The sequence below is a fragment of the Aptenodytes forsteri genome, unplaced genomic scaffold, assembly GCF_000699145.1.
Source record: "Aptenodytes forsteri isolate BGI_AS27 unplaced genomic scaffold, ASM69914v1 Scaffold411, whole genome shotgun sequence".
In the NCBI taxonomy this organism is placed as follows: domain Eukaryota; kingdom Metazoa; phylum Chordata; class Aves; order Sphenisciformes; family Spheniscidae; genus Aptenodytes; species Aptenodytes forsteri.
The window spans coordinates 252,432-280,239 of record NW_008794119.1 but is presented as its reverse complement, the minus strand read 5'-3'; the positions used below and the strand labels follow the sequence as shown (position 1 = coordinate 280,239).

At 37.9% G+C, this 27,808-nt stretch overlaps 1 protein-coding gene across 1 annotated transcript in view; it reads left to right on the top strand.

The window, feature by feature from the left end:
- CSPP1 (centrosome and spindle pole associated protein 1) overlaps positions 1 to 25,771 on the top strand; it is a 67,255-nt gene extending 41,484 nt beyond the window's left edge. The window contains exons 19-31 of the mRNA XM_009276649.2: positions 1,949 to 2,061; positions 3,074 to 3,223; positions 4,481 to 4,627; positions 5,448 to 5,552; positions 6,665 to 6,731; positions 8,171 to 8,291; positions 8,998 to 9,143; positions 9,714 to 9,854; positions 15,391 to 15,431; positions 16,734 to 16,797; positions 20,026 to 20,135; positions 20,369 to 20,519; positions 24,915 to 25,771. Of these exons, the coding sequence (XP_009274924.1) occupies positions 1,949 to 2,061; positions 3,074 to 3,223; positions 4,481 to 4,627; positions 5,448 to 5,552; positions 6,665 to 6,731; positions 8,171 to 8,291; positions 8,998 to 9,143; positions 9,714 to 9,854; positions 15,391 to 15,431; positions 16,734 to 16,797; positions 20,026 to 20,135; positions 20,369 to 20,519; positions 24,915 to 25,141 (1,583 nt within the window). The 3' untranslated portion in view covers positions 25,142 to 25,771. The remainder of the gene's footprint in view (positions 1 to 1,948; positions 2,062 to 3,073; positions 3,224 to 4,480; positions 4,628 to 5,447; positions 5,553 to 6,664; positions 6,732 to 8,170; positions 8,292 to 8,997; positions 9,144 to 9,713; positions 9,855 to 15,390; positions 15,432 to 16,733; positions 16,798 to 20,025; positions 20,136 to 20,368; positions 20,520 to 24,914) is intronic.
- Positions 25,772 to 27,808: the final 2,037 nt, after the last annotated feature.

Genomic DNA, 27,808 nt, shown 5'->3' with positions numbered 1-27,808 from the left:
GTATGATGTTACAGGTTAAGATGAAATTGGTACAGTAACTAGGTTAACAATTTCTAAAAAGTTACAGGTAAATTGGGTACACATGCAGCCCTGTGCACTGCCTCCAAGTTTTAGGGATTTTATTTTATTTTCCTATTTAAAAACTAATGCATCTTTCTCTTACATTTTGTGAGACACCTAAATGAGAGAACTTTGGTACTCCAGACTTGTCCCTAGTCTGGGATGGGCAAAGGCCAGGAACGGTGGTGGTCTCCTCAAGTCAGCTTAGATGTTGCTTTTCTTTCTCCTGTCTGAACCGTTGCACTTCTGTATAAAGAATTACATGGTATTTGGGGCATGGATCTACTTCGTATGATTGCAATTCAGTGTCCTGACCACTGGCTGTAGAATCATTTTTTTTTTTTTGTTCATTCTGTCTTCCCTCTTGCTCTTTCTCCCTAATACAGTGTATATTTAACCGTTTAGTAAGAAGTGAAACAGGCAAGGCCAATAAAGTAATAATGCAGAATAGCAGAGAGCCCCCTGGTTAGATCACTTACTTTGGGATTAGGAGGTGGTGCGGACCAGTGATGGGAACTTTATAGTCTTGCACCTTCCATTTGATTAGTCAGGCAGTAAAGTGGCTTAGTGTAGGTTTTGGTGGGTTTGGTTGTTTGTTTTTGTGGTTGTGTTTTGGTTTTTTTTTTTTTTTTTTTTACATCACCCCATTAAAAGAGGAACTTGCAGGATAGTAGCTGGTACACAGTAAGTTCATTCTTTGATACCTTCCATAGTAACTTGTCTGTCTTATGTCCATGCCTTTCAAATGGTGTATAATCTTTATTCTGCTTTTTTGCATAGAATATATCCATGTGAAGTAAATCCATCCTGAAAGAGCCACATGTAATTTTAGTTATATTTTGGATTCAAACAGTGATTCCATGTAAGGAAAAATAATACTAACCTCAAAGTGTATTCCTTGGTATGCAAGCACATGCTCCTAAGGCTAGGCTGCAGCAGTAAGCATGTGCATTCCTATGGGAATAAGTGTATGCATTATTTCTGCTTTCATCTGACTTGGGTGGTACATCACCATATAGGGAAATGTAACGGGGGAACATGAGAACAGCTACAGCTGTGTTCATCTCAGCTCAGTGGAGCTATGGCTCTTGCACATCCTTGAGGCACTGTCCTTTGGAGCAGACACGATATGAATGAAGAACATGCTGTGTCAGCTGAAAAATTAATACAACTCACTCTACTTTTCCTTTACTTACTTCCTTTCTCCTCTGCTTTCTGTAGGGATCCTGTTCTGCAAAAACTGTTCTGTGTGGTATCTGAGTTATTCCACCTATCTAGAGCTTTTGGGACTGTATGGTTATGACGCATTCGTAACTCAGGGTTAAAGGAGACCTGACACTTCAAACTTCGTAGTATGGAAAGCACCTTATACTGGCAGAATTCAATTTTCTGTCTGCTTAGAATTTTATGTGCCAGTTTTGGGCTTTATTTTTTGTAGCATCTGTTGCTATTTTACCTAAATATTTGCTCTGTTAGGATGTTCAGTTTTTAAAGAGTGAATAAACGGAAGGAACAGAACTACGTGTGCTAAGTCAGAGTAATTGCAAGCAGTAAAGTTATGAGATGTAAAATCTTTGCTATTCTAATTAACTTACAGGTAACATTTTTAGATACTAAACTGCAGATTGGACAGTAGAATATATGACTTTTATAGGTATTATTTTGTGAAAAGACAACTCGCTTGGACATTATTAATTGAGCAGTTAAAACCTGACAGTATTCTAGGCAATGTAAGAACTTTTAATCCCAGCTACTGTTTTCAGCTATAGCCTTGAATTACGGCTGTCATAAAACTACCTTTTCAAACAAGTGTCTCAGATTCCCACTTCTTCTGGCTTGCTGTCTTAAATTTGCTTTGATTTTTTTCTGTAACTTCCCCCCCGCTTAGGTTTTACATTTGCACAGACCTCTCCTTTTGCTCGAGGTAATGTGTTCGGTGAACCACCATCTCCACAGCATCTTAAGCGACAGGAGTCGTACAAGAACTTTCTTCGTCTACAGGTGAATGCGCACACCAGTTATCATCTGGTTAAATACATTTTAAAAAGAGGGATTACAATCAAAGTAAATCATTACTGCTGACCAAAGACCTTATCCAATCATAGCCAATTCTGTACACAAGAGGTGTACTAAGAGCTATATGCTATTGAGTCTCTCAGGTTTTGCCTTACATAAGAAATGCTTATAACAGTAATGCTATTAATAGTTGGCTTCATTTTGCATACATAAATATATAAAGAAACAAAGATGTTTGCCATTGGAAGTCCATATGGTACAAATGGAAGTTCATCAGAATGAAATGGTGATCTGTGAGACAATAATAGTGTAGTTATTTATTGATGGGTATATAAAACGTGATTGTTCTTCTACCAGCTTCTGTCTTCTGTCCATAATACTTTGCATATAATTTTATGCCACAAGAATTAAATATCAATTTAATTAAATATCAAGGAAATCCTAGACAATTTAAAAGAGTACGAATGTCATATGGTAGTTTGATGTGGATCTCTTAAAAAGAAAAGATCAAGGTTTTTTCCCATGTATAGTGCTGCCAAAAAGAATAAAGAATGGGCAGACCTTTGGCTTCAGTAGGTCAGCGCTGTGTCTAAAAATATTATAATTGTGGAAGGGAAAAAGATAATTGCTATATCTTTTTTTGTTTTGGTTTCCCATCTTCCATTATTTAATCAGTGAAGAAAAGTGTTATTCCAGCACATCCGGAGTAGAGTAAGTGTTAGGAAATATTCAGGTTTTATTAGTAGCATTTATAATTAGTGTTCTTACTGGAGGGTGGTTCCATAAATAGTGGCCAAAAAGAAACAGTAAAATATCATCTCACTTTAAAGGAATTCTGAAGCTCAAATGTAAGACTGGCCCTAGAATTCTTTCAGTTGCTCCATACAATCTTTGATTGTGCGAGTAGGTACTGCAAAAGTCATAGAAGATCATGATGTTGTTCATCAGTTTATTGCTGGCTATTGATAGTTAAGTACTTCTTTGCTTTATTTTCTAGATTGAAGAAAAGAGATGTAGGGAAGAAGCAGAGAGAGAAAAACTTCGAATGGAAGAAGAAAAAGAAGAAAAACGACTAGCTGAACAGAGGATGAGAATTCAAAAAGCATATGAAAATGAACAAGAAGAGAAAAGAAAGAAAGAGGAGGAGGTGTAGTATTTTAATACCTTGACTTTTTTCCATCCAAAACTAACCCTTTGTAATATTTGTCCTCTAGATTAGGAAGGTAAACTGAGAAGTGTCCTGTGAATTGGTTTTTGTTTTTAAATGGGTCTATATTAACCAGAGGAGAGGTAGAAAATTGTCAGTATTAACTAGCACATTCTTCTCACTCTTTATGGTATACTACCAACTTGAAGTACTGTTAATTCTAAGAAAAATTGTATAGTTTTATAATTGACAGTGGTGCTCTCCTTTCTAAAGGAAATTGTTTGTGAGGCCAGTGAAAAGCTGTGTCAAATTGGTGAACTAAAAAAAAAAAAAACAAACCCAAAACAACAGCTTTTTTTTTCTTTTGTTAGCCTCTTAAATCTACCTCTCATGGAATTATTTGTATTCTGAATGTAGCTATACAGGAAGAGTTCGTAAAGTCTTTTCTTGAATTGGCCAGGATATATCTTTGAGATAAGAATACTGCTTGTTTTGGAAGAATGCCAAGCAAATCTAACGAATACTTTTCATGGAGGTAAACTTGTGATTTAATTCAAACCCAAAAGCTTTATTTATCAGGTTTGGAAAATTGAATGAATTTGCATAATTCAGAATCTCATAAATAATTGTATGAAAAGGACACAAGGCCAACAGAGATGGAAAAATCTTTCAGTACCCTGCAGGATTATGAAAGATCAGTTCAGGATGTAGGACTTCAAGATTTCTAAGACAGAAAGCTTAGCTTATATTCTAGATTCTCTTTCCTAGTATGAGCAAGTTAGTTGGATGAGTCTTGTCTTCTGGATGATAGAGCTGGTCTAGTATAGAGTAGGAAGCTAACTGGTATCATCGCTTTTCACAGAGACAAGACTAAAATTGAGACTGGATGATAATTTTCTCTCTGGGCTTGCGATAGGGTGGTGCATGTTTGCAGTATGTTTTGTTTGAATCTGAATTTTTGGAAATGACTCCTACAGTTTAGCCTTAACTGGCAGCAGATCTGGGGACACAAACGGGTGTTCATTGAAATTATTAGGAATCCTGTTAAATGATGATGTTAGCAGAGCCAGGACTGCAGATGTTTAATATTTGCATGGCATAGTTTTTAATTTAAATGTTTGAAGTCAGCCTCATGAAGTATACTTTTCATTTCATACTAATCACTTTGACAAGTTGAAATTACACATCAAAGAAAAAGAAAGCAAAACTTTAATAATGTTGAGTCTTTTTAATGTACTAATAATGTTTATGTTACAGCGAAGATTGAAAAATAAAGAAATAATTCGATTAGATGAAGAGAGGCAAAAAGAGGCAGAAAAAAGAAGAAAAGAAAAAGAAGAAAAGCAAGATGAACAACTTAGACAATATTTTGAGAAAGAAAAGATGGAAGAGGAAAAGAAGATGGTATGCTTCAGTGACTTTCTAAGATACAAATACTGCTTCCTGAATTTAAGAAATAACTGAATTTTAAAGAAATTGCATGATTTCTTACACCTCTACCTTCAGTATTGTTCCCCTCTTAGTTTATCAAGCTACGGTACACTTAGTGCACACACAGAGAACAGCTGATTCAAAAATCAGACATACTACAGTGGACACATCTTGCTGATCAAATTTGCGTTAAAAAAATAGTAAAACCAAGATAAATAAGAGCAAGCTGCACTCTATAGTTGATTTTTATATCTGCTGTGAAGTACCATGGCCTGCTTTTGCTGAAAGTATATATAAAGTTATATAATTTAGAGGACGGGAGGACTGTTCATCTTTAACAATTATGTTCTTTGTAATTTAATTATTTTCCTTGGACCTGGATGATGTAAGAAGTCTATCACATAGAATTCTGATGGACAACATCTAAGTGAATTATAGATCTGTTTCTCTTCTAGAAATTTCTACATGTCATTTCTCTAAAATGGACAGATACAATGGAATTGTCTAGAGGAGAAAAAGTTATGTAACTTAATCATAAATTTAAAAAACTACATCATAGAAAAAAGTATTACGATTACTGTAGGCAGAAAATAAAATCACATGAAATAATTTTTGCAATAATTTTATGTGGTTAAGAGTTGAAAGCAAATTAAATACAAAAATAATTCGATTAAGATAAGCAAAAGCATTTTTCTGTCAAATGAAAAATATTAACAAAACTCTTCCTGTCCAAAATAATACTTCATTCAGAATCTGTAGGAATGTAGTTTCAGTCTTGCTTCCCTCCTTGCAGTTTTCAAGGCAGCCTTCTCCCATCATTTCTGCTCTTCAGAACAGATCAATAAGAAGAGAAGAAAGGATTCCCTCTGCTGAGAGTCATATATCTTACTATGCACAAGTATGATTTTTATAGTAAACTTTTACTAATTTATTTAAGATGGTACAGTGTATGAAATCCTACCAGGTTTTTAATGTTTGCCAGTTATTACTGGAATACCACTAATAACTGGAGACAGTCTTTATATTGGCCAGTCTTGTAGCTCTGAAATGTAATGTTCCATTTTATTCGAAGTATTGAAGAAATTTTTTAGGGGTGTGTTATTTTAATTTTTTTTTTGTGCATGCGCATTTTCTGTAGAGATGAGCCCCTCATTTTTGAGTGTACGTTCTCTGTCCAGACCCTTACCAAGGGTCTAATGATCTCAAGGTTTAGGATAAGAAAGTTTAGATCTAATAGCAACTCCTTGTGTTCACTCAGAGAAGAGCTTAGCTCAGGCATGAAGTTTAATGTTGATTCCTAGCTACAGACATTATTGTCTTATCTTTATGTTTTTGAAGGTACGAAAAGATTATAACTCCTAATACACTTCACTTTCTTCTTTGCATCATGAATGAGTTACAGTAGTGGTCCTGAGACAACTCATTTCTTTCACTTGATTTAATCTTCCCTGGGCCAATTTTTTTTTTAATAAATTTCTCCTGTGAAGAGTAGATTAAATAATCATCTGTGATATTTGAATCTCAAGCTACACTTCTGACTTTTTATTGCAAATGTTTTTTTTACCAACTGTTTGTATGAACTGGGCTAAAAATTTAAAAAATTAATTTGTCATGAAAATGATCATTTGGCAAATACTTCATAGTGCAGTTTCAGAAAATGTTTAAAGTAAGACTTTAAACCTTACTTAAAACTGTTGCTTTCCCTAAATGTTAAGAATGCTCTGGAGGAAGGTCAGTTTATTTCTGTGTCTTTGCAGTACTTGGTATAGCTTTGTCTAGATCTCTGAATAGTGCATTATAGGTATTATCATAGTAATTTGGATTATACATTTAAAGATCAGATTTTAAAAAAACTCAGGCATTAACAACCTGTACGGTTACTATTCTGTCTTCCAGTAGTAGTGGTAGTTAATGTAAATTGGACATGAAAAAAAGAAATAAAATGTACTTATGTCTGCTATATTTTCTTCTTTTGACATATTAACATTTCATATTCATTCTGATCACTAGGATCCTCCACAACCAAGGGTTCCTTCTCCACCCGTCCCTGCTAGAAGAAATCAGTTGCGTGCATTTGGTAGGTGTTGTCTTTATTGCAAGCTCACTTTCTATTACAACAAAATTGTTCTCAGTTACAGTTCTTTCTTGCCTGCAAAGGAATAGACTTACAAAGTTTGCATTTCTATGTGGGTGTTTTCTCTGTCTTAATATTATCAGTGTATTAGTATGGTATGTCTGAAGTATTAACACAAAATAAAAATGCATTTATTATGTGTCTTCATCAGGAAATATTTTTTTGTAAAAACTCTGATAATGGAATAGTCTGCACAGGAAGTGCTGGATCTTTCAGTCAGGACAGTGGTGACCAGAACATTGCAAAATGGGAGAGTTTTGGATTGGCCGAGTAATGGATTAGACCAACAATGTGTAAAGCGTTGCAGTCCTAACTATTAAATTCTACTTTCCTTTGTTAATCTGCCTAAACCTCTTAGCTTTCACTGGTGGTTTTAAAATTCAGACATGCTGGGAGGATCTCCTTTGCTCTTTATAAGTTAGTTATCTTGGCCATATGTGGGTGGAAAGCAGTAATTTTTCTTCTGATTTTTTTTTTCACAAGTATAAAAGAAACAACACATGGAATGTAACAGTAAATGATGTCCTACAAATGCAAACCCCCAGCAGTCCAATACCTGGGTCCATTCTGGGGAGTTATGGCTCTTCCACTAAATGGAAGGCAGAGTGGTTCTTAATGCAGCTCTTGGAAATCAATTGACTCAGGCCATCTGTCATGAGAGAAATAGACATATGAATTAAATCTTGTGTTTGAGGATTTAAGCTAGTAAAACTCGCTTGCCTGCTAGGTTCTGGACTCAGACTAAAGGTCAGTAAAATATCAAATTATTAAGCCTGTTATTTGGAAAATAAGGAATTTATGAAACGGGTTTAACTTGTGGAGGAATGCTGTCCGGACCACAAAAAACAACTTAGACCCAAAGTAGGTCTAAAAAGTCAACGTAAGCACATACTAAAAACAAGTGTTGAAGTTAGAACTCTTGAACACTCATGAGAGTCTGCACTGAGCAGACAGATATCCCACTTTTGAGTCAGGAAACAGAAATGAGGTTTGTGTGCTTGCTGATACCACCTCAGTTCCTGTCATCCGCCTCTGGGACTCTGAGGACTGTGTAGATTTCCTAATTTCAAAATAAGGCTACTTACTGGCAGTGCCCACTTGCTGGTATTTCATAGCTTTTCCTTTTTTAAATACAGCGAAACATTTCCATTGAAGTTTGGATGCTTTCTGCTGTTCAGGGGATCTGGTCCTTGTGCTGTCCCAAAATAAAAGCTCTGACCTAATTTCTAGTGTATGAAATGCTGCGATTCTTGTGTTCGTATAATCCTTGTTTTCATTAACAGTTCGTTATCTCTTTTTTTTTTTTAACTTTACATTTATGAGGTAGGCAGAAAAGTGTCTCTGACACTCTTTATTTTTAAATTATTTGTGTTAAATTCCAGAGGAAAGAAAGAATGTGATAAATGAATTATCAGAGATGAGGAAACAGCTTCGTAGCGAAGAGAGGCGACTGCAGGAACAGTTGCTAAATGTGGCCAGTGATGATGATGTACCAATTACACGGTAAGAATTTCATCTTCAGTTTTAAAAGTTAGATTTTGCACAGGAACTCAAAGCTACTGTGTATTAGTAGCTAGTATTAGTTGGCTAATATACATGAGTGAAATGAAAATATAAAGATAGAACTTATATATGTTTTCTTCATTTTTTTTAATGTGTATGGGTTTTTTCCAAGAATCTTACTAAAGTTTAATCTAAAAATGGCTGTACTGGTAAGATTGGAAGTTGCAGTACTCTGTCTTGGAGAGTGGTCCAAAGCAGACGTCTAAGGCGGAATTTTATCTCATTACCTTTCTTCCTAGGGCATAATTTTTGCCTGTAAACTGCAGTACCACTGCTGATGAATATGCTTATGAATAGCATACTGCTGTGGAAGTACTTTCTTATTGAAAAGCATACCCTTTTTATTTAAAAAAATTGGTTTACTTCCAGAAATGTATTAGTTAATCATACCAATTAGTTGGAAAAGACTCATCAGATCATCAGTCTTAGGTCCACTCCATAAGGTATGAGGGGTTTTTTTGATTTTAAGTAGGTTATCCCTTTTTATAACACAATATGCAGTGTCATTACTTTCAAATTTATTTTCCTGTTTTGATAGCTTTATTTGAGGATAAAAGATGTGAGCTTTATCAATATTATATTTCCATCCAACTCCTTAATATTACAGTGTTAAATTATGTTCTGCTTATTTTACAAACTTTTCAAGTGGGAGGAGAGAGAAGAATCCAAAGGACATATTTGAGATGGCCAGGCTTCGTCTGCAGGCTCCAGTAAGACGACCTTCATCAAAGGAGGCACAAGATCCCGTCAATATACAGAATATCTGGGAATTTAATGAACTTAAAAACAAAGGCAGGTAGATTTTCTTGTTATTGATGAAGAAAGGTAGTGAAACATCTGTTCTTTTCCTCTGTCTTCCACACCACCGAGGGTTTAAAGACAAAAATAAGAATCAGGCTCTTCACAGCTACTGCCCATACACAACATACTCCGTGGACAGCATTTTGTGTGTGTGTATATCTCTGTGGGGCCGTTTCTACAAGTGCACACAATTCACGGCATTGTAATGCTGAGTTATCACTCAGAGCAGTCACCTAGCTTCTAGTCCTTGCTGCTTAAACTTCTTAAACTTCTTATGCATTTGATATTATGATGTTACTGAAAGTAGACTGAGTTTTGATTTTTTTATCCACCAACAAATTACGATTCTGTGTAACTTTCTGTTTCTCTTTTACCAGAAAATATATTTTTTTAATATAGTAAAATTGTAAAATCATTGCTAAAGTGGCTCATCCTCTTGGCCATTGTCACCATTACTTTTAATGTTTTTTTATGCCTTTTGTATCTGTAGCTAGTTCTTTAAAAATGGTTTTCAGAAATGTTGGTTTAGGGAAAAATTTAAATTTCCTATCTTTGCTCTAGATTCTGAAACGCGTATGGGCTTGAGGCACATGTATCCTGATCCTCCAAAAGATGACCACACTCTAGAGATTCAACAGCAGGCACTGTTGAGGGAGCAGCAGAAGAAACTTGACAGAATGAGAATGAGGAGAGAAACAGAAGGTAAGGAATGAACGGTCTGAGATAATGTCAATGATTTTTGGTTTTTTTTTTCTGTATTTGATAAGAATTAAAAAACACCAGCTCTGGTTTTACTTCTTTCAAGTTCAGTGTTGGCACTGCAGTATGAAACAGTAAAACACCAGAATGCTGAAATTCTGTCATAATGTAAAGCATAAAAAAATTGAATGGCTTTTTTTTTTTTTTGTTACTGTGACTGTTTCTCTTTGATTCCCTGAAAGTAATTTAACTAGTGCTTCATACTTCAGAAAAATGCAAGAGAAAAGTAGTTTGGTTACTGTTTCTTAAATAAAACTACAGAGCAGTAAAACTCTTCAGCTTTTTTGTGATAAAAGCGTTAGCAGGTAAGTTCCTTGTGGCATTTCTTCACTTCTCGCTGAGGAAGCAGATAGCTTTGAACTGTGAATTGGTTAAAATGCAGTCAGTGCGTGTTCACCTTGGTCTCCTTTTAATGGATTAAATTTCTTATATTTCCATAGTCTTGGGTTGACTATATCAAAGTTTCAGAAATCTGTATCTGTAAACAGGCTTTGCTTTAGAAAACACATGTAAGATATCATAACTAGTTTGAGGTTCCAGAATGAAAATGTTGCTTGTATCACTTAATAGAGATCATCCTAATATTTAGTAAAATATTTTGGCTGCATATTGCAGAAGCAGTGAAAAGTAAATGTAATGCCCCTTTTTTGCATGCTGCACTTAATTCCAAATGTAATGTTCATTCAGATATCTTTTATGAACAGTCATGGAAGAGCAGTATCTCAAGTTATTTTAGAAGTTATTTAAAAATACCATGGGATTTGCTTCAACCTTTCCAAAAGTTACAGTTGCAACTATACAAATGAACTCAGTTTTGAGTGCAAGATACAAATTTCTCAGAAAAGTGTTTGTCTCCGTAATTCAGACTGGCCTAACTAAATTTTTGAAGAGAAAGTAACTTTATTTCTGTGGTGGCTTAGCCTTGGCTAGCAGCCAGACTCCCACCCAGCTGCTTGCCTGCTCATGACCCCTCACTCATGCCCCTTGGCGAGACAGTAGGGGAAACAGGAAGAATAAAGCTTGTTGGCTGGGTACAGACAGGGAGATTGCTTACCAATTGTTCAGACTGGCCTAACTAAATTTTTGAAGAGAAAGTAACTTTATTTCTGTGGTGGCTTAGCCTTGGCTAGCAGCCAGACTCCCACCCAGCTGCTTGCCTGCTCATGACCCCTCACTCATGCCCCTTGGCGAGACAGTAGGGGAAACAGGAAGAATAAAGCTTGTTGGCTGGGTACAGACAGGGAGATTGCTTCCCAATTGCTGTTGCGGGCAAAAGAGACTCAACTTGGGGAAAATTAACCTAATTATTATCAATTTATTTAAATATTAATGGGAAACAAAAGGACAAACATCAAAACCACACCTTTTCTGCCCCCTTCCCCACACCCAGCTTCACTACTTCACTCCTGGCGTCCCTGCTCCCTTTCCTTGATACCACCCCAGGTTACGCTCAGTCCCTGTGATGACTCAGTCCCTTCGATGATGCAATGAGTGGTGTCAGGCTGGGGGAGGGGGGCGGGGAATTACGGTCAGTACACAGCGGTTTCTCTCTGCTGCTCCCATCTTCTTGCACCTTTCCATCTGCTCCACCATGGTCTCTTCCAGGGGCTGCAGGGGAATCTCTGCTCCGGTGCCTGGAGCACCTCCTCCCCCTCCTTCTTCTCTGACCTTGGTATCTGCAGGGCTGCTTCTCACACTTTTGTCCTCATTCCTCACAGCCATGCTTCGTTTTGCCCTTTCTTAAATATGTTTTCACAGAGGCACCACAAGCTTGACTGATGGGCTCAGCTGTGTCCTGCAGTGGGTCTGTGGTACCAGCTGTGCCCGGCACGGGGCAGCCCCTGGCATCTTTTCACAGCCGCCACCCCTGCAGCTCCCCCCTTGCCACAGGCACCCGGTACAATTTCAGATTGCTCCTTAGACTTTTTTAGCCTTAGAGATCAGGTGAAAGCTTGGCATAAAAAAGCCCAAACACGTATGGAAGGAAAATAGTTACACCTTTCCATACTGCTTTGAGGAAAACTGAATGCCTCTTCTTATCACTGGTGGTGCTTTGAGGCTTGTTTGTGTTACCTGTTAATAGACCAATATGTGAGTAAGATTAACAAAATTCATACCAAGATGTGAAGGGTGACAGTTACTTGCAGGGTGGGTTTCTTTGGTACCCTGGTGAGTGTTAAAGATGATTCCTATTCCATCTCAGACAGATGTGCTGGTGTTCGAGCAATGTGTGCAATATTGCTTATGGATAACATAACATCGCAGTTGCAAATAGCATATCTATACCACTTTCTGTGTTAATTACAAGCTCTTGAATATAATTTAATGTCTAAATGGAATGTATAGGGTTGTCTTCAGTCTTCCCCTTTGTGAGATTGGCTGAAATGGTGAAAAATAATTCACTAGCTTCAACTGAGATCTGCGTGGGGTTTGGTTTTGTTTTTCTGCCATCAGAATATTTTTCAATAGGCCAGTCTGAGAAGGCTTTAATTTAATGTTGTCCGGAGAGGAACCTCCACCAGCTAGAAAGCAAATATGCCTTTTTCTTTAATTTTAAGAACAAGCAGTCATTTTAGACATATGCTGATGCTAAATGGATAATGCAGGCTTACATGGTGACAACCTAAAGAGGCATTTCCTTGGACAATTTAGATTAGTTGGTAGACAAGCAGCTGATTTTTAAAATTATTTTCCACTGATGCTTATAGAGGATCCTTGAGCAGTTTTCTCTCTCTCTCTTTCTCTCTCCTACTGCTTTACAACATCATTTAACTTTATAGTCTGTCACTGTGTACTGAGCAAGAGAATTAATTAGTTGCCATGTATCTCTCTATTTCCAGTTTATTTTCCTCAGAGACAAGCTCATCATCTTCCTCTCACTGAAAATAGATGAGTGGTTTTATTGTCTGATAAAATATCAGACAATAAAGATTGAAAGAAAGATGAATTAAAGCAATATGTATTTTTGTACTGTGGGCAAAATGTCGCATTATAGGCTGTAGTGGCAAAGGCTTACCCCTTTTCCCACACTGTATGTAAGTGTTCTTTACCTTACATGCTTTATATAGTTTTCCCTCTGATATGTTTTTTCTTTCTTTTTTTTTCCCCCCCTCTTTATGTGAAAGAGAAATATGTGGACTGTTAGTGGAACTATAACCTTAGAAATTAATGATTTTTTTAAATGTCCCAAATTTTTGAAATGCTTGCTGTGTCCCTATAAATAAGGCAGTCTTTTGCAGACTTCTGGACGATTATTATTTTGGGGGATAGGAGGGAAAGGCACAGGAGCAGGTTTGATGTTGTTGCGCTGCAGTGCTGGGCTCTGCTTGACTGGAGTTGCGTATTGGTAATGGGCTGGTTGTCAGTCCAGGAGGAGTGACAGCCCGTGTGCTATGGTTTTTGATGCTAGACAGAAGGTCAGCTACACGCTGAATAAGTTTGCTAGACAGAGATGCAAGAAATAAAAACTATCTTATTAAATATTTTATTTGGAGACTTAAACCAAATAAGAAGAGTAACTTCAGTTTTGCTTCTTTGAATTTCCAGCGCACATGGGGTCATTGTTAGATTAACTTTCAGGGTGGTTCTCTGTGCTCTCCAGGTCTGAGGTTTTTATCCTTAGACAAATACTTTCCTCTGTGAAATGATCGCTGTCTAGTTCAGCCTCTCAGCCTTTCCTTGAAAGCTGCAAACGCGGTGTGCTCAGCATGTTGAGCGTACATTCACTCTTGGGGCTTTCTCCCGTCTTCTGTTCTGATTATTACACCCTGACAGAAGCCAAGAGAACTGATTTCATCTAACGGTTTATTGTGACATGGCGTCCTTCTTGCTAGTCAAATTGGTTGTTGAGATGTCCCACCTAGGGGAGAACATCATTAGTCTTGAGTTCTGTTGATATAAATACAACTGTTTAGCTACATGAACATGCCTATTCCTGGCAAGCAGATGTCTGGAATATAGAGTAAATAGTTTTTGAGTATCCATGAGTTTTAAAACTGTTGTAATGTTTAGCTTCACTACATATGAATGAGACTCCTAACTCCCTTGGTCTAGCTCTTGATAGACCACTAAAACTAATGGCAAAAACCGAAGTGGCGTAAGGAAATACATGGCTCAAGTCATCCCTAATTATGGAAGAAATAATTCATTTTTGGCTCTCTAATTTTTGAAATTTGATACAGTATTGGTTTGGTTTTCTACTTAGTTCATAGCAAGTTTATAGAAAAATTGATAAATTAGAGAGATTTCTCTCCATTATTAGTTTGGTGGGTTTTTTGTGTGTCCTAGCTGTGAAGTTCAGATGGAGTTTAAAGTTGCAGTTTAGCACTAGCAACCACTGGGATGCTGAATACCATTAACTTCCACTTTTTTTTTTAATTCACAAATGTTTTTAATGTAAGAACAATGAGACATGTATAAAATTTAATATGTGAAGATGATGGCAAGAAAACCAAAATACTTATTCTAGGGAAGGGAGGATAATCTTTATTATAGTAAGAAGGCCATCGACTCTGAGTTCTTGGGTACACTTTGGAAAGTAGGTTTCTGTTTAAATGCTTTTTCATCTGAAGTTACTTAACCTGGTGTGTTTTCTCAGTACCACGTTCTAGTTGCATTAGGATTCAGCAGTGTGCAGAACATACGATTAAAAAAACATTTCTTGCTAGTTGTGTGACTGGATATTGTTTAAGATGCAGTAATTAAAATAATAAAGATCTTAAGGTATCAACAAACAAAACGTAAGAGGGTAAAAGAGAGAAACCAAGTATTCATGCAGCAACCTTTTGTGCCCTAGTGTGTTGCTTTGATGGCTTAAACCATGCTGCCTTCCCATAAATCGATGTTTTTTACAATATTCAGTTAACACCTGGACGTGACCTTTCTATAACAAGTGTTTACAATATTGTTGTAAACATAGCACAAAAGTAGTTCTGACTGTTGCAGTATAGAGAACTTTTTCAGAATTCAGCATAATTTAGTGCAATTTTAGCATTTAATGAAGTGTGATTATATCTTCTTAAAAAAAAAAATTGGTTTTCAATAGCCGCAAAAGTAGTTATGCTTCCTTTTTCTGGAAAACAAATCGGGTTTTGAACAAGATGGGAAACGGTTGATTTTTATTAGCGATGAACAGTATAGTTCTAGTGTGAAAAGTATGTTTGCTCTTTGGGAGAGACTGATGAATCCAGCCTTAAGAAGGGCTTGCACATGCTCAGCTTTCTTAGAAATAATATACTACCGAGTTCTGTTTCATTTCTTTGATTCTACTTAAACTGGCATAAGGAAACTGGTATAAACATTGCATTCAAATGTTTTAAAAATATTCATTACAATGTGTGTAGTTTTAAAGAAGTAATGCGTAGTGGTCTTCATTTTTGTAATAATATGCTGATAAAACTTTTAATATGTTTTAGTATTAACTGTTTTTATGTCAATACTATCATTTTGTCCCTTGTCTATGTGGCTTTTGTTGATCAAGATGATTCTGCTTCTGGCGGTAACCCACAAACCATGGGACTGGTAAGAATAAAACAGGTTTTTTAATTATATTACCTTGCCTTTTTCAAGTGTGAGAAATACTGTGTCTTGCACAGATTTGGAGAAAGGAATTACACTTAAGTAACAAGACAGCAAGCTTGTTTACTTCTCTTGCTTGTCAATACAATGAGTAACAGCTTCTTTAAACTTGACGTACGAGTTGTTTATCTTTGTATATAGAGATAGTTTGATTCTTTAACTCCCTTCTTTTATATTCGTTGGTACTTATTTTATATTCATATGATGTTAGATTGCTACTGGGGGTGGGAATTAGTAGAAAAAGCCAAGCCAGAAGCAGTTGCTCTGAATTTGGGTGGCTTAAGTGATGGCAGAGATGGCAGTCAATAATTAGATCCGTTGTCTCAAATGGGACATTTATTTTCTGACTTGGTGAAAAGAGCGAAATAAAGTGCTATCGAATTGGAATTGCGCACTAACCCAAACTGCAGAATAACAGAGTTCAGTTGTGTCTCATGGGAATGTGAAACTATACAAAATGGAAGACTGTGCAAGAGCAAAGCCATTAGCCTCAAGGATAATACTGTAACTACATGCAGAAATGGAACATTTTTTATTTAAAAAAAAAAATTGCCTTAATGCATTTTATAGTTGCAATTTATTGCCTGAAATTCTTCTTCAGAGCAATGCTTTGCAGTAAAAAATTTGTTTTCTCTTTTTCTGTTTCCTTTGATAGTTTCTACTGCTTTGATTTCAGAGTGGTTTTCAACATAAATTATTCCATAGTAGAATTTCTGTAACAAATGGTTGCAACTATGCAGTGAACTAGAAGTATTACTCTTAGTGCTTGTTATTACTATGAAGAAATGTGTTATTTTAATGCTTTAATATCAAAGATTGTATGTGGTGGGATAAGTGAAACATAAGGAATCATTCTTCATTTGATCAATACTTTATACAAACCTTAGGTGCAAAGCTCACTCCTAGTGCTGACTGTTCTGAAACTCAAGCGGAGTGACAAGGATGTATTTCTTGATGTTGTTACACAAATCACCACAACAGTTGCCATGTGTAGGCAATTTCAGCAAATGGGAAAAGTGGAACCACAAAAAAAAAAAAAAAAAACCGCCTAATGCTTAAAGAGAACATGAGTTATTTAAAAGTATTTAGGTTTTTTATAGCCATAAAGTATGGAATAGTACAGAACACTGTAGAGCTGCTGTTTGCTTTGCAGAAGTTTGGCAATTAATTTACGTTAATTATAATTTGGCCCCAGAAAGATATTGAGGCATCTGAATTTGCATGTCTTCTTTTTCACTTCTGTAGTTCAGGAATGAATCTAATGAATTCTTGAAAAATTCACTGTTGGAATCGGATAGCGCTTTTATTGGTGAGTTTATACCTCCCCTTAACCGCGTTATGCGTGTACAAACATGTCATTTAATCTAATGATGTGTGTCTAAAATGGTTATTGCTGTTTTAAAAGTTGCAGTGGGTGTAGCTATGGTGATTGTTTTAAAGTATTAGAAAATTATGCCTCCAAATTAAAACGCAGATCTTTATGTAATTGTACTGCAATCAATTTGTCTAGGTCACACCTAAAATTAATGATGCTGCTCACTTGCCTTATACCACTTCACATCTTTTCAGGAGAAGGCATCTTTCCGTGCTCGTTGTGCTCTGACTGGGATGTTAGCCTTGTCAAGGAGCTTTTTTTGACATCTTCCCAGCTTTGCATAAGGAAGAGCTAATACTTGTTCAGCTAATGTGTTACAATGGTAGAATATGCAATGCTCTTCTATTGTTCTGCAGCAAATAAAATAATTTATTAGCAAGCACAGCTTACAATTACAAACTGTCCGTAGTGAAATATAAGTGTGTTGGGCAGCCAGCGATTCTTTTCATTTTTATTCTTTTGTTTTACAAGCGTGCTCGATTTTAAGTACGATTATATGGGTATAAAACGGTGATTCATTCTAAATTACTCACTTTTCTGCTGTTCACACATTACATAACTTGCAACATCATACTTGTAAACGTTGTCACTTCTTAATCATCTGAAGTAGATGATTTTTCCTTTTCTTAAGATTTTTGTATAGAGGACTATGTCTCACATTGTCTTATGTCTCTTTATTCAACCTTTATATGCGTGTATGTAAAGGTGCTGTTTCAGATGTGTTTCGTTTCCAGTCACTAGAAATAATAAGGCTAGAACTTATCTTCTTTTTTGAAAAAAAAACCAACCAGCTCAGGCCTCTACACGTTATTTTTCCATTAGCAGGCATTACAGTACCTTGAAATTCTCTTCAATCATCTATGGGAAATCATCTTACGAGGTTTTATTCTTTGCTGTAGGGGAGATGCAGTAGATTCCTGCAAGTGCTTTTTAATGAAACTAGATATGTTTCTATATACCGATGATTGCTATCTCTGGCTTTGGTTAAAAGCAGAATTTTTCATTTGAAATGTATTCAAGCTTATTCTGTTAACGTGCAAGTCCTGGAGTACAGGATATAACCTGGCATTGGGAAGGGCACACAGGATGGGGCTTTCAGGCTTGTTCAGTGCGTTTGGTACTCACTGTAGTCTGCAATACATTCTTCTTCAGGTTAGGAAATACTATTTATTATTTACAGGCCAAATGATGAAAGGATGCTTTATGAGAGCTCATCAGTCTAGAATCTGGCCAAATATCCTGTCTCTTAACAGGAGCCAGAACAGGCGCATGGGGAAGAATATGAGGAGGAGGGCAGGCATGCAGCAATGCTGCGGACTACTCTTCCAGCCTCCAGTCACTTGTAGCTCAGAGGCTTCCTGAGCCAAATGCCGTGTGTTTGCATTTAATAAGTCGTGCTAAGCTGGGTCTTTAATAGGTTGTCTTTCATGAATCGGAATCAGCATTTCTGAATCCCTCTAATTGTTTACCATCAGCAGTATTGTGGGGATAAATTTCCACACTATGCCTTGGGTGAAGTATCTCCTTTCATCTGTTCTGAGTCTGCCACCTGTGTAATGGGGTGCTGCTTGGTTTTATTCACCAATTTGACAAGGTTCGTGACTTTTATAGTCCTCTCTCCTATTTCCTCCTTCTTCCCCTCCAGCTGATTCTTGCAGCTTAGTGAAGCGATGGAGTTAACTTATGATACTATTCACGCCCCTTTTTTTCTTTTTCTTTTTTTCCCCAGATCATTTATGGCTCTGAAAAGCACGTTCCCCAATACTGAGCCGTAGGCACTAACTAAAACTTTGTTACCCTTTGCATTATTTGGGCTTTATAAATAGCTATTGAAATTCTGAATATGAATCTGGTGACTTCCATCCCCGAAATGAAAAATAAAAACTCATTATCTGTGGGCTGCCTTCTCTGTGAATTGTGCTGCTCGCGTTGTCTGAGGGTCTTTTGTGAAATACTTGTGGTGTACTTTAGCAATGTTTTTCATTTCCTAAGAAAAGCGTAACACTACCCTCTATTTTCTATTTTTTTGACATGGGTTTAAAATCTAACTCAATTTTATAATAGATGTCAGCATTACAAATGAATTCGTCTTCATCTCCTAGGTCTCAGAAATTTGAGGCAGTTAGGAATAAAGAGGTTTACCAATTCCTTTTTCCTTTTTTTTGCCTCACTTGAAACCCTAGAATTCATTAGTGTTAATGCAGTGATTTGAAAGCACGTCTGCGTAGCGGTCTGAATGATAGATGCTTAAAGGAACAGGTAGCATCTTACACTGGTGAAACACTACAGGTACAAATAAGTTTTTCTTTAGCTTGTACTTCGTTTCTGTTTTGATAAATTCACATGATTAAACAAGTTTTTGTATTCTGAGTAATAGCACTATTTTGAATATAATGAAGTTCAACTGATCTTGTAACTAGAATTCTGATAAGTGGATTGTTAGCCATATGCCATTTCAAAATTATGCTTTGATTTTTTTACTTGAAACATTTGTGATGAGAGCATGAGTACCTTTGGTGAAACTGGGGGAGGGAAAAGAGGAGAGGGGAATAAAATTTTTATTTCTAGGAGAAAACCAACTGGGAATATGAAAGAATTTTTTAAAATATCTGTCTTTGTTTCTCTGAGCTTCCTTGGTATCAGTCAAATTTATTTTTCAAACCTAAGTATTTCAATTTTCAGCCACAATAATTGTTTATTTGTTACTTTTAAAATTTCATTTGAAGATCTTTGAAACTCGTGAATGATATGAAATATTTCATTAAAATTCATTTTCAAATTGCTAGGAAATGAAAACCCATTCTTTCCACAGTTGTGGTTTCTTTTTAATGTCACGGTATGTCATTTCAGACATGCTGCAGAATTGTTCAGTACTCTGAATTGTTCAGTACTCTTACTCTACGTAAGAGAGATCTCAATACGCATCTCAAGATATTCCTCGCCTTTGCTTGAAGTTCATCCCTTGCTGCTGTTGTGGTACCTTGTTCTTTTGTCTGCATCTGGGTTATCACTGGCTTCACGCAAGATGTCCTAATGAATACATTCCTTTGATTCCTGTGATGAAATCAAGTACAATATATTGGCTCATTTCAAAACATAAACAGGTTTGAACACTGTCTAGTATTTTGATTTCTTTGAAAATGATTTCACCTGTTTTTCCAGGTGCTAATGGGGAAACGTTTCCTGCCTTAGGAGAAGTTAATTTATCACCACAGCTTCCGCCTTCTGCAAGGGAGAGGAGACGAATAAAGCAAAAAGCTTTGGAGTGTGCTGTATGTATGATAACTGGATTGGCTTAAATATGAAGGTGGACCACAGATCTAACGTCAGACAGTTCCTGTGGTTCCTTAGTGGCTAGATGATATGGATACTGAGAGTGTACTTTTAAAAGGTTCCTTAGTGGCTAGATGATATGGATACCGAGAGTGTACGTGTATAGCTATTTGCCCTTTTAAAAAGGATGCTATTTAACTGAAGGATTTGTGTGGTTTGGGATTTTCTGCAGGAGGGTGTTCCACCGGGCCAGACACCGTTGCCGCAGCCTGACAGCTTTTCTTTGCACTCGAGCTTCAGCCTCGATGTTGATCAGTTGAAAGGCAAGAATGAAGAGCGATTGCACAGACTGACTGAGCTCCAGCAGAAATCTGCTTACTTAGGTATGCTCTGTGTAGTAGAGATGATGCAGTGAATACTAAGTAATTACAATAATTAAAGGAACAAATATTAATAGACTGCCTGTAGTTGAACAGTGAGCAACTGGCTCAAACATAAGAATTATTTATAGAGCTCTGTAGCTGGTGCAAGAGGTTCCCCAGCAAACTTCAACACAGCTTTTTAGAGTAAGTTTAGAGGAGGGTAATAGGAAAAGATGCTCTAATTCCTGTCTGATCAGCCACTCACGCTTGTCCTGTCTGTACCGCTTTTAAAGTTGCGATGTGTCACTGCTAGCAGTAAGATGCGGATATCCAGCTGCGTAGCTGAAATGTTAGTGGAAAGAAATGAAACTCCTGACTGATGAATGTTGATAGGGTGTGAGTTTATTGGCATTCCTAGGAATCGGATGTCTGTGTCCAACCAGCGTGAAGATACGCCAAAAAATTGGGTATAAAGAAGTACTTCAATTTCTAGTTAGTTTGGATTTTCTATTGGTTTGTTAACACAAATGAACATTCAGTATTTGAGGTTGCCATCGATACCTCTTTCACTATACACGCACTTGAATTTATTAAGCATGTATGTCTTGTGACTGTATAATACATCAAACTCTGGGAGTTATCTCAGAGCTTCTCCATAGGCTGACTGCCTGACGTAGATCCACTTTGCGTGTGAGGTACCAATTATGGCAACCATTAATGGCCTTTAATTTCTCACATGGATTATGACCCAGTTGATACACTTTGTGCTAATGATTCTTTCATACGAGTCTGAAATCTCCCTTTTTTTAGGAGGCGGTTGCTATGCTGTCTAGGCAATTACAGTATCAGTATCCTTCTTATAAACTTAATGAGAGTGCAGATGCTGACAGTTTTTCTGATTCTGTTGCTATGGGTACTCTTACAAGCACTTCATCCTTTTTTGTTTGTTTTAACCATCTCACTGTGATTTTTAAGTCACTAAAAAAAACCCCCATTCATATTCATTTCTTCTATAATCTAAACAAACGCTTTACTAATTTTACTCCACCCAAACATTTTTGCTATGTGAACTTCTTTTACTTCTCTGCCCTTGTTCTATCTCACCTCTTTTATAATTTCACCTCATATCGCGTGAACTACACTTGCTATTTTGTTTGCCTTCTGTTTGCCACGGTCTCCAGAGCGTCAGCCTTTAGATATATATAATTTGTGTGTGTGTGTATTTATACGCCTGTATGTAGCTTGTTCTTTGGAACACATGGGGACCATCACTCATGCTTAGCATATGTGCCTCTTGGAAATGTTAACAGATCCTTTTGCTCGGTGGTGGTCGTTAGGGCTGCACTGCTGTTCCCTCCTTGTACTCAGTGACATTACAAAAAAAAAAAAAGAGTGAAGCCAAGTGGTTTTATTCCTCTTCCCTAGCAGTTTGATAGAACCCTTGTGGCATCCTCTTGCTTTCCTAACAGCTAGGACTGTTATTTGTCCTCCACCCTCAGAGACACTGCTGGGAGAAAACAACTCTGTCAAACATGTAACTAAGGAACTCTAACTGGTTATCATCTTCCCTTTAAATGACCGGGAGATGGCAATTTACAGGCTTTGATAAATTTTAAGAGCTGATCCTGTTGGCACAGTCAGGAGGCTCTGTTCACAGCAGTGCACTTTCCTTTATGGGACTGATGTGAGAATCCTAAAGCCACCCTAGAATTTTCTTAACTGGAAAATTAGTGCATATTGGAGCCAGGCCTCCTCCTCTGTTCTCACCCATCCCAAAAAAACATTCCCATCAATGTAGATTTGGTGAGTACTTTGGGCGGTGAGGTCTCTGCAAGCCAGCAGCTGCTTTCTGCAGCGGGCAATGTATGCGTGTTCCTGACTGCGTAAACAAGAGCAGACTCGGATACAGAAGAGAGAATTCTCACAGCTTTGAGCACATTAGGTATGTGGCTGAGACCCTGCTATGTGTAAGAGAAGTTGCCTAAATTGCTTGAGACTTTTTAGGCATTCCTCTGTGCCTTTAAGTAAAGGAATGCTGGTGCCTGCGATGATCTGCAGCAGGGCCCATTCCCGGTAAGCGCAGGCTGACAGACGGCAAACACTAATACCCACTCTGGGCGCTGAAGGAGTTTGTTCTCATCTGGGGCAGGATGTGCTGCAGCCAGTATTTGTTTAGGGTGTGCTGCTGTCAAGTGTTCAGCGGGAGTCCAGGCACCACTCAATTTCTAAATCAGTATTATTTCATGCAAAGGAAAGAGCTCTACTTACCCCCAGCCTCCAGATACAAACTGTGAATTGTCAAGTGGCAACTCCGAAGAAAATTCTTTATATGTGGCGCAATTAAGAGCAGGTTTTTTATGGAGTATATAAAGTGTTGAAATTCATGATGAAGCAAGTTCTGTACTGTAACTGAGCTGATGAGCAGTTACTGTAGTAACTCCTGCTCTAAAAGCAGCACCAAATGAGTCTGATGTAGCGATGTGCACTGTGATCTTATCTCTGACAAAACAGCTGTTCTTACCTCTGACTGCTGGAAGATCCAATGGCTTTGTCTGAAGGCAGTAATAGTTAAACTCGGGGAAATGCAGCCTTCTGGCCTGAAAGCCCACAGTTTGTCTGTTTTTAAACAAACACATTACCTTATTTTTATTGTTTCTAAATATCATCTCTTAAAAAAAGAGATGCAAAGAGATAGCAAAGAGAAAATTAATTTTCTTTAGGAATTATTTTTCCTGCTGTGTACTGTTGTTAACCCCACAATAACTTACGTATGTAAAAACTGCGGGTTCCAACCCACAGGAGAGTTCATCTGACCCAGGATTTAAGAGTCAAAGAGGTTCACTGCCACCCTTAAACCCAGCCTCAAGCACAGGAGGGGACGGGCCCTAGGGAGAGGGAGGTCTGTTTACACTTTTAAAGTTACAGAGAAGTTTTCTTTTAACCAGACTGAGGAGGCTTGGAGGATGCTCAGATCACTGTCTGTATGATGTGACAGAACTACTGGATTCACTGCCAAGTTCTTTTTGAACAAGAAGTATTTGGCATTTTGTTTTAGAACCCGCATCCCGCCTTAGGCACTAAGAGGAAAAACTGAGCCTTCGCGCCCCACGTATGTGGGATTGCGCGGTTTCTGTCCTTCCCTTCACGTCTACAGACCTGGCTGCTGCTTCTGCAGGACTTGGGTTCTCACACCCGTGCTTAGACCATCAGCTTTCAAGTTTTAACGAGAAGCTTCAGAGAAGCTTTGGTTTAAAATCAGATTTTAAAGTCATCACTTTTTTCCAGAATAAAAACCCTGAAGTTTGGAAAAATCATCCAAATACTTAAATTACATGACACTTACGAATTGCTTAAGTGAAGTATTTAATCACTAAAGAATACACAATTCTGTTAGGTTTTACTGGAATTAGTATGTTTCTGCAAAAATTTTGTGGTTTTTTTTTTCCTAATCCAGAGTCTTCAAACATTTTTCTGCCCAGCTTAAAAAAAACCCCAACAAACCAGAATGTCCTCATTTACATGACTCACCTTTAAAGAGGAAAACATTGCAATTTTCGGTCATTTTGCATTATTTTTTGGGTTTATGTATGTAAAAATTGTATGTTGTGAATCAAAAAAATGAACAGCACAGAGAAATGATACATTTATATCATTTTATATATATAATAAAAATTTATATTGTTTGATAATCTGCACTAAAAACTATCTGTTTAAAGTATTAGGTACGTATGATTGCCGACTGAATCAAAGTAATAGTAGAGTTCAGAGCGATAACGACCCCAAGTTCAAAGGCAAGGCTGTTTTGGTTTTTGGAGGTTTTTTTGGTGTGGTTTGTTTCGTAGCTGGAAGATGACGACTGACTTACTTACCCAGTATGCATTTCAGAAGGACATTGCGTTAACGTTACTTGCTACGCTGGACTGTGATGTACAGACTTGCTAGCACTTGCACTGTTTACCAGCGTTAAAATAATTCTTCCTGAGTTCTCTCCTGAGTAAGAGACTGTCTATACTTAGCCATAACACTGTAATTTAATGGCCTTATTTTTATATGCATTTTCTACGCATATATGCACTGACAGATTTGACTCGTGGCTATAATGGGAGGCTTCAGGAAAGCAAGAACCTTCTACCAAGTCCACCTGAGGTTGCCTGTATTGCCCCCTTGCTGATCTGGCAGGGGGAAGAGCTGTTGGCACTAGACATCAAAGACTTGGGAGTCTAGCTGTTGACTCTCGATGGGCCCAGTTCCCCAGAACATCAAAAATTCGTGTTAAGTAGAAACGAATGTAATTTGAAAGCATTATTTATGCATTTATTGCAGACAAATAAGCCTGTTCAATATACCAAAATGTTGTGGTAAGATGCGATAAGCTTTTGTCCCCTTTAACATACGTACATTGCTCTCCTCTCTCAGGCGATACCATTTCCTTAGGAGAAGCGGATGACCTTTTGAAGCACGCTCCATCTAACGCTGGCAGACGGCCCAGTTCTGTTGACACGGTTGCAACAGAGCCCTGGCTGCGACCAGGAACTTCGGAGACGCTCCAAAGGCTCATGGCTGAACAGTCAAGCCCAGCAAAGCTTTCACCCGAAAACACGCTACCGCTTAGTTGGCAAGGCCTCTCGACCGCGCATGGCTGACTCGAGCCCCCGCGTGAACCAGCTGTGCCTTGCAGCAGAGGAGGGACCCGTCAGCACTACTGCACTTTCCAGGGTCTCTTGTAGGGATAGTTCTCTTCCCTGTGCAGAGCGTGGGGCTGTATGTACAATTTAGAACAGCAATAATAAAGTAACAGAAGCTGCAGTGTAACGGAGATGTAGAGCAGGGATGTTTTATATTACATGATGGGGGAAGCGGAGGAATAGCTTGGTGGTTTTTGCACTTTTTATGTAAGTTTCAGCCTCAGCACTGGACTTGCCACAAAAATGGGGGGGGGAGGGGTGCGTGTGTGTGAATTTGATACTAAATCAAAGTTAATTTTTAGCTTTGTTTATAGCCAAACTCCAAAACTGTCTGGAAATAGAGTAACTCAACAGCAGAGGTGCAGTTTAAGCTTTTACCAAAAGAGTGAGTACCTTGGAGAAGGTCACTTGCTTTTCATATGGCGATGAGTGCTATCCTGCATGAAAGCTCAGCAAACTGTTTCATGGAAAAATGACTATTAGCAATGTATCTTATGTTCCCTAACCTGTTATGTGCTGGAAATACAGATATTGTTGCATATATTTAATTTATGGTTCTGATTTAAGAGTTAATAAATTATTTTGTTACTAAAAATGTGAAAGCAGACTTCAATTTTCTTAATTTATCATTTGCTTCAGCTTACATCTGTTCATGAACAAACGAGAACGTCAAGGCTGTCTGGAAAAGTTGCCGAATAAAAGCACAGAGCTTTAGCAAGAAGGATGTGTAGATGAAAGCAAGATTTTAGGAGTTGAGTGAACTGAAACACCGAGGTGAAGCAAGGGTAAGGCTGTGACTTTCCTCTTGGTTAGGAATTTCCACCCAGGGGCCAAAGCCTCACCAGCAGGGAAAAACAAACGATGAAACCCATTTGTAAATATGTCTTTGTTTTTACTAAAATGCCACCTTCAAGCTTCTGTCTACCTGCTTGAAGGCCACGGCCATTCTGTGATGATGGCAGGCGAAAGATGTATGTCAACATTGTGTTGTGCTTAGCTTCTTCATGGGTTTAGCATGCTCCTTCCCAGAGAGGAAGTGCCAAATCAACTAATTCTTACCATGAGTTTCTGGAATAGAAGCATAAAGTTAGCGTTATCCTAAAAAGCCAGCCTCATTTGACTGCAAGAATTTTTGTAAATGTGACTGACCGTCACAGGCTGGCATTCGATTCCTCCAGATCCCCCCTTGAAGTTGCTTCCTTCACCTCTGCAGTGACCTGAAACCACTGAACTTAACTTATTTTAACCTCACTGCTCAACAGCATTTAGCACAGTGAATTACGCTCTCCCTTACAGCTGTCCTCCCTTTGGCATGCAGGCTGCTCTTCAGGATACTCTTGGTCCTTCACGTCCTTCCTTTCCACATCTTTTCCTTCAGCTTTCTCTGCATATCCAAAGCTCAGGTGTAGGCAGGGTGTTTCTGCCTGCCTTCCTAAATTTTTTATTTTTTTTTGTCATGACAGTCTCATCTGCAAAATAAATGCAGCTGCAGTCCTGAGCTCAAAGTTGAGATGACTAAAAGAGAACCCATTTCCTGCCCCCGACCTGCTTTTCTGATAGTTGTAGACATGAGTGTTTAGAGCGCTGCAAGTTGAACGTGATACCCCGAGTACAGCTAGTGCAGTTCTGGCACTGCAAGAACTAAAGAGCGGTACAGAAAAGAGTAATGACGACACAGGAGTTCAGTTTCCAATGAACCAAGACTAAACAGCTATTAGGCCTTTTCCACGTAAGCAATAAATAAGGTAAGGCATGAGAAAGTCACACTGTAAAAGAAGTCATTACTAAGTAGGAGTACACAACAGAACAATGGAGCAGTAAGGTTTAAAACAAAAAGCAACTCAAACTACCAAACTTTTTAGATAGTCTATTGCACTCACTGCCACTGAGTGCCAAATCCTGAACAGAGACATTTAAAAAGGAATTGGGCAGACACATGGGTAACAGATACATAACTGGCTGTTAAAACAGCGCTCGGGATAGCAGTGCCAGGAACACCTCGATAACGGTACCAAGAACACTGCTTGCCACGGGCGTGGGGGAGAGTACGACATCAATAGGGATGGGACACATTATACTTACTCTAAGAATTATTGCTGATCACTGTCAAACAGACAAGACCTCAGGTCTGGCCTAGTACAGCGGTTTAAGATTTAAACATTACACAGCAAACTGAAAAAATAAAATACAGTCCAAGAGGAAAGGCCATACAATTACAAATAATTAAAATAACCTCAATTCTCCCCCTTCTGACTTTGATAAATGCAATTTGGTTTTGCTCCACCCCAATTAACATTATGAGAGAACTCCTAGTCACAGGTCATGCCTTTCGATTCCCTTCACTGGCTTTTCCATAGCTATTTCAGTGAACTGCTTACGCTTATTTTTGGAGCCTGCTGTGAACAGCTACAGGGAGATTCATTCCCTCTCCCAGATTAGGCTCCCTCATCCACTTTTTCAGTCTTCACGCTTCTCTCCTTTGCTAGTCCTGAGTGGAGAACAATCCAATTCCACTTTTACTCACAAAATCAAAGGTGCTGACAAGGCTTAGCTGGCTGATGCATTACGAGTCAGCAGTCAGATGAACCGTAATCCCAGCCTTTCCCTCCCATCCACCCTTATTCC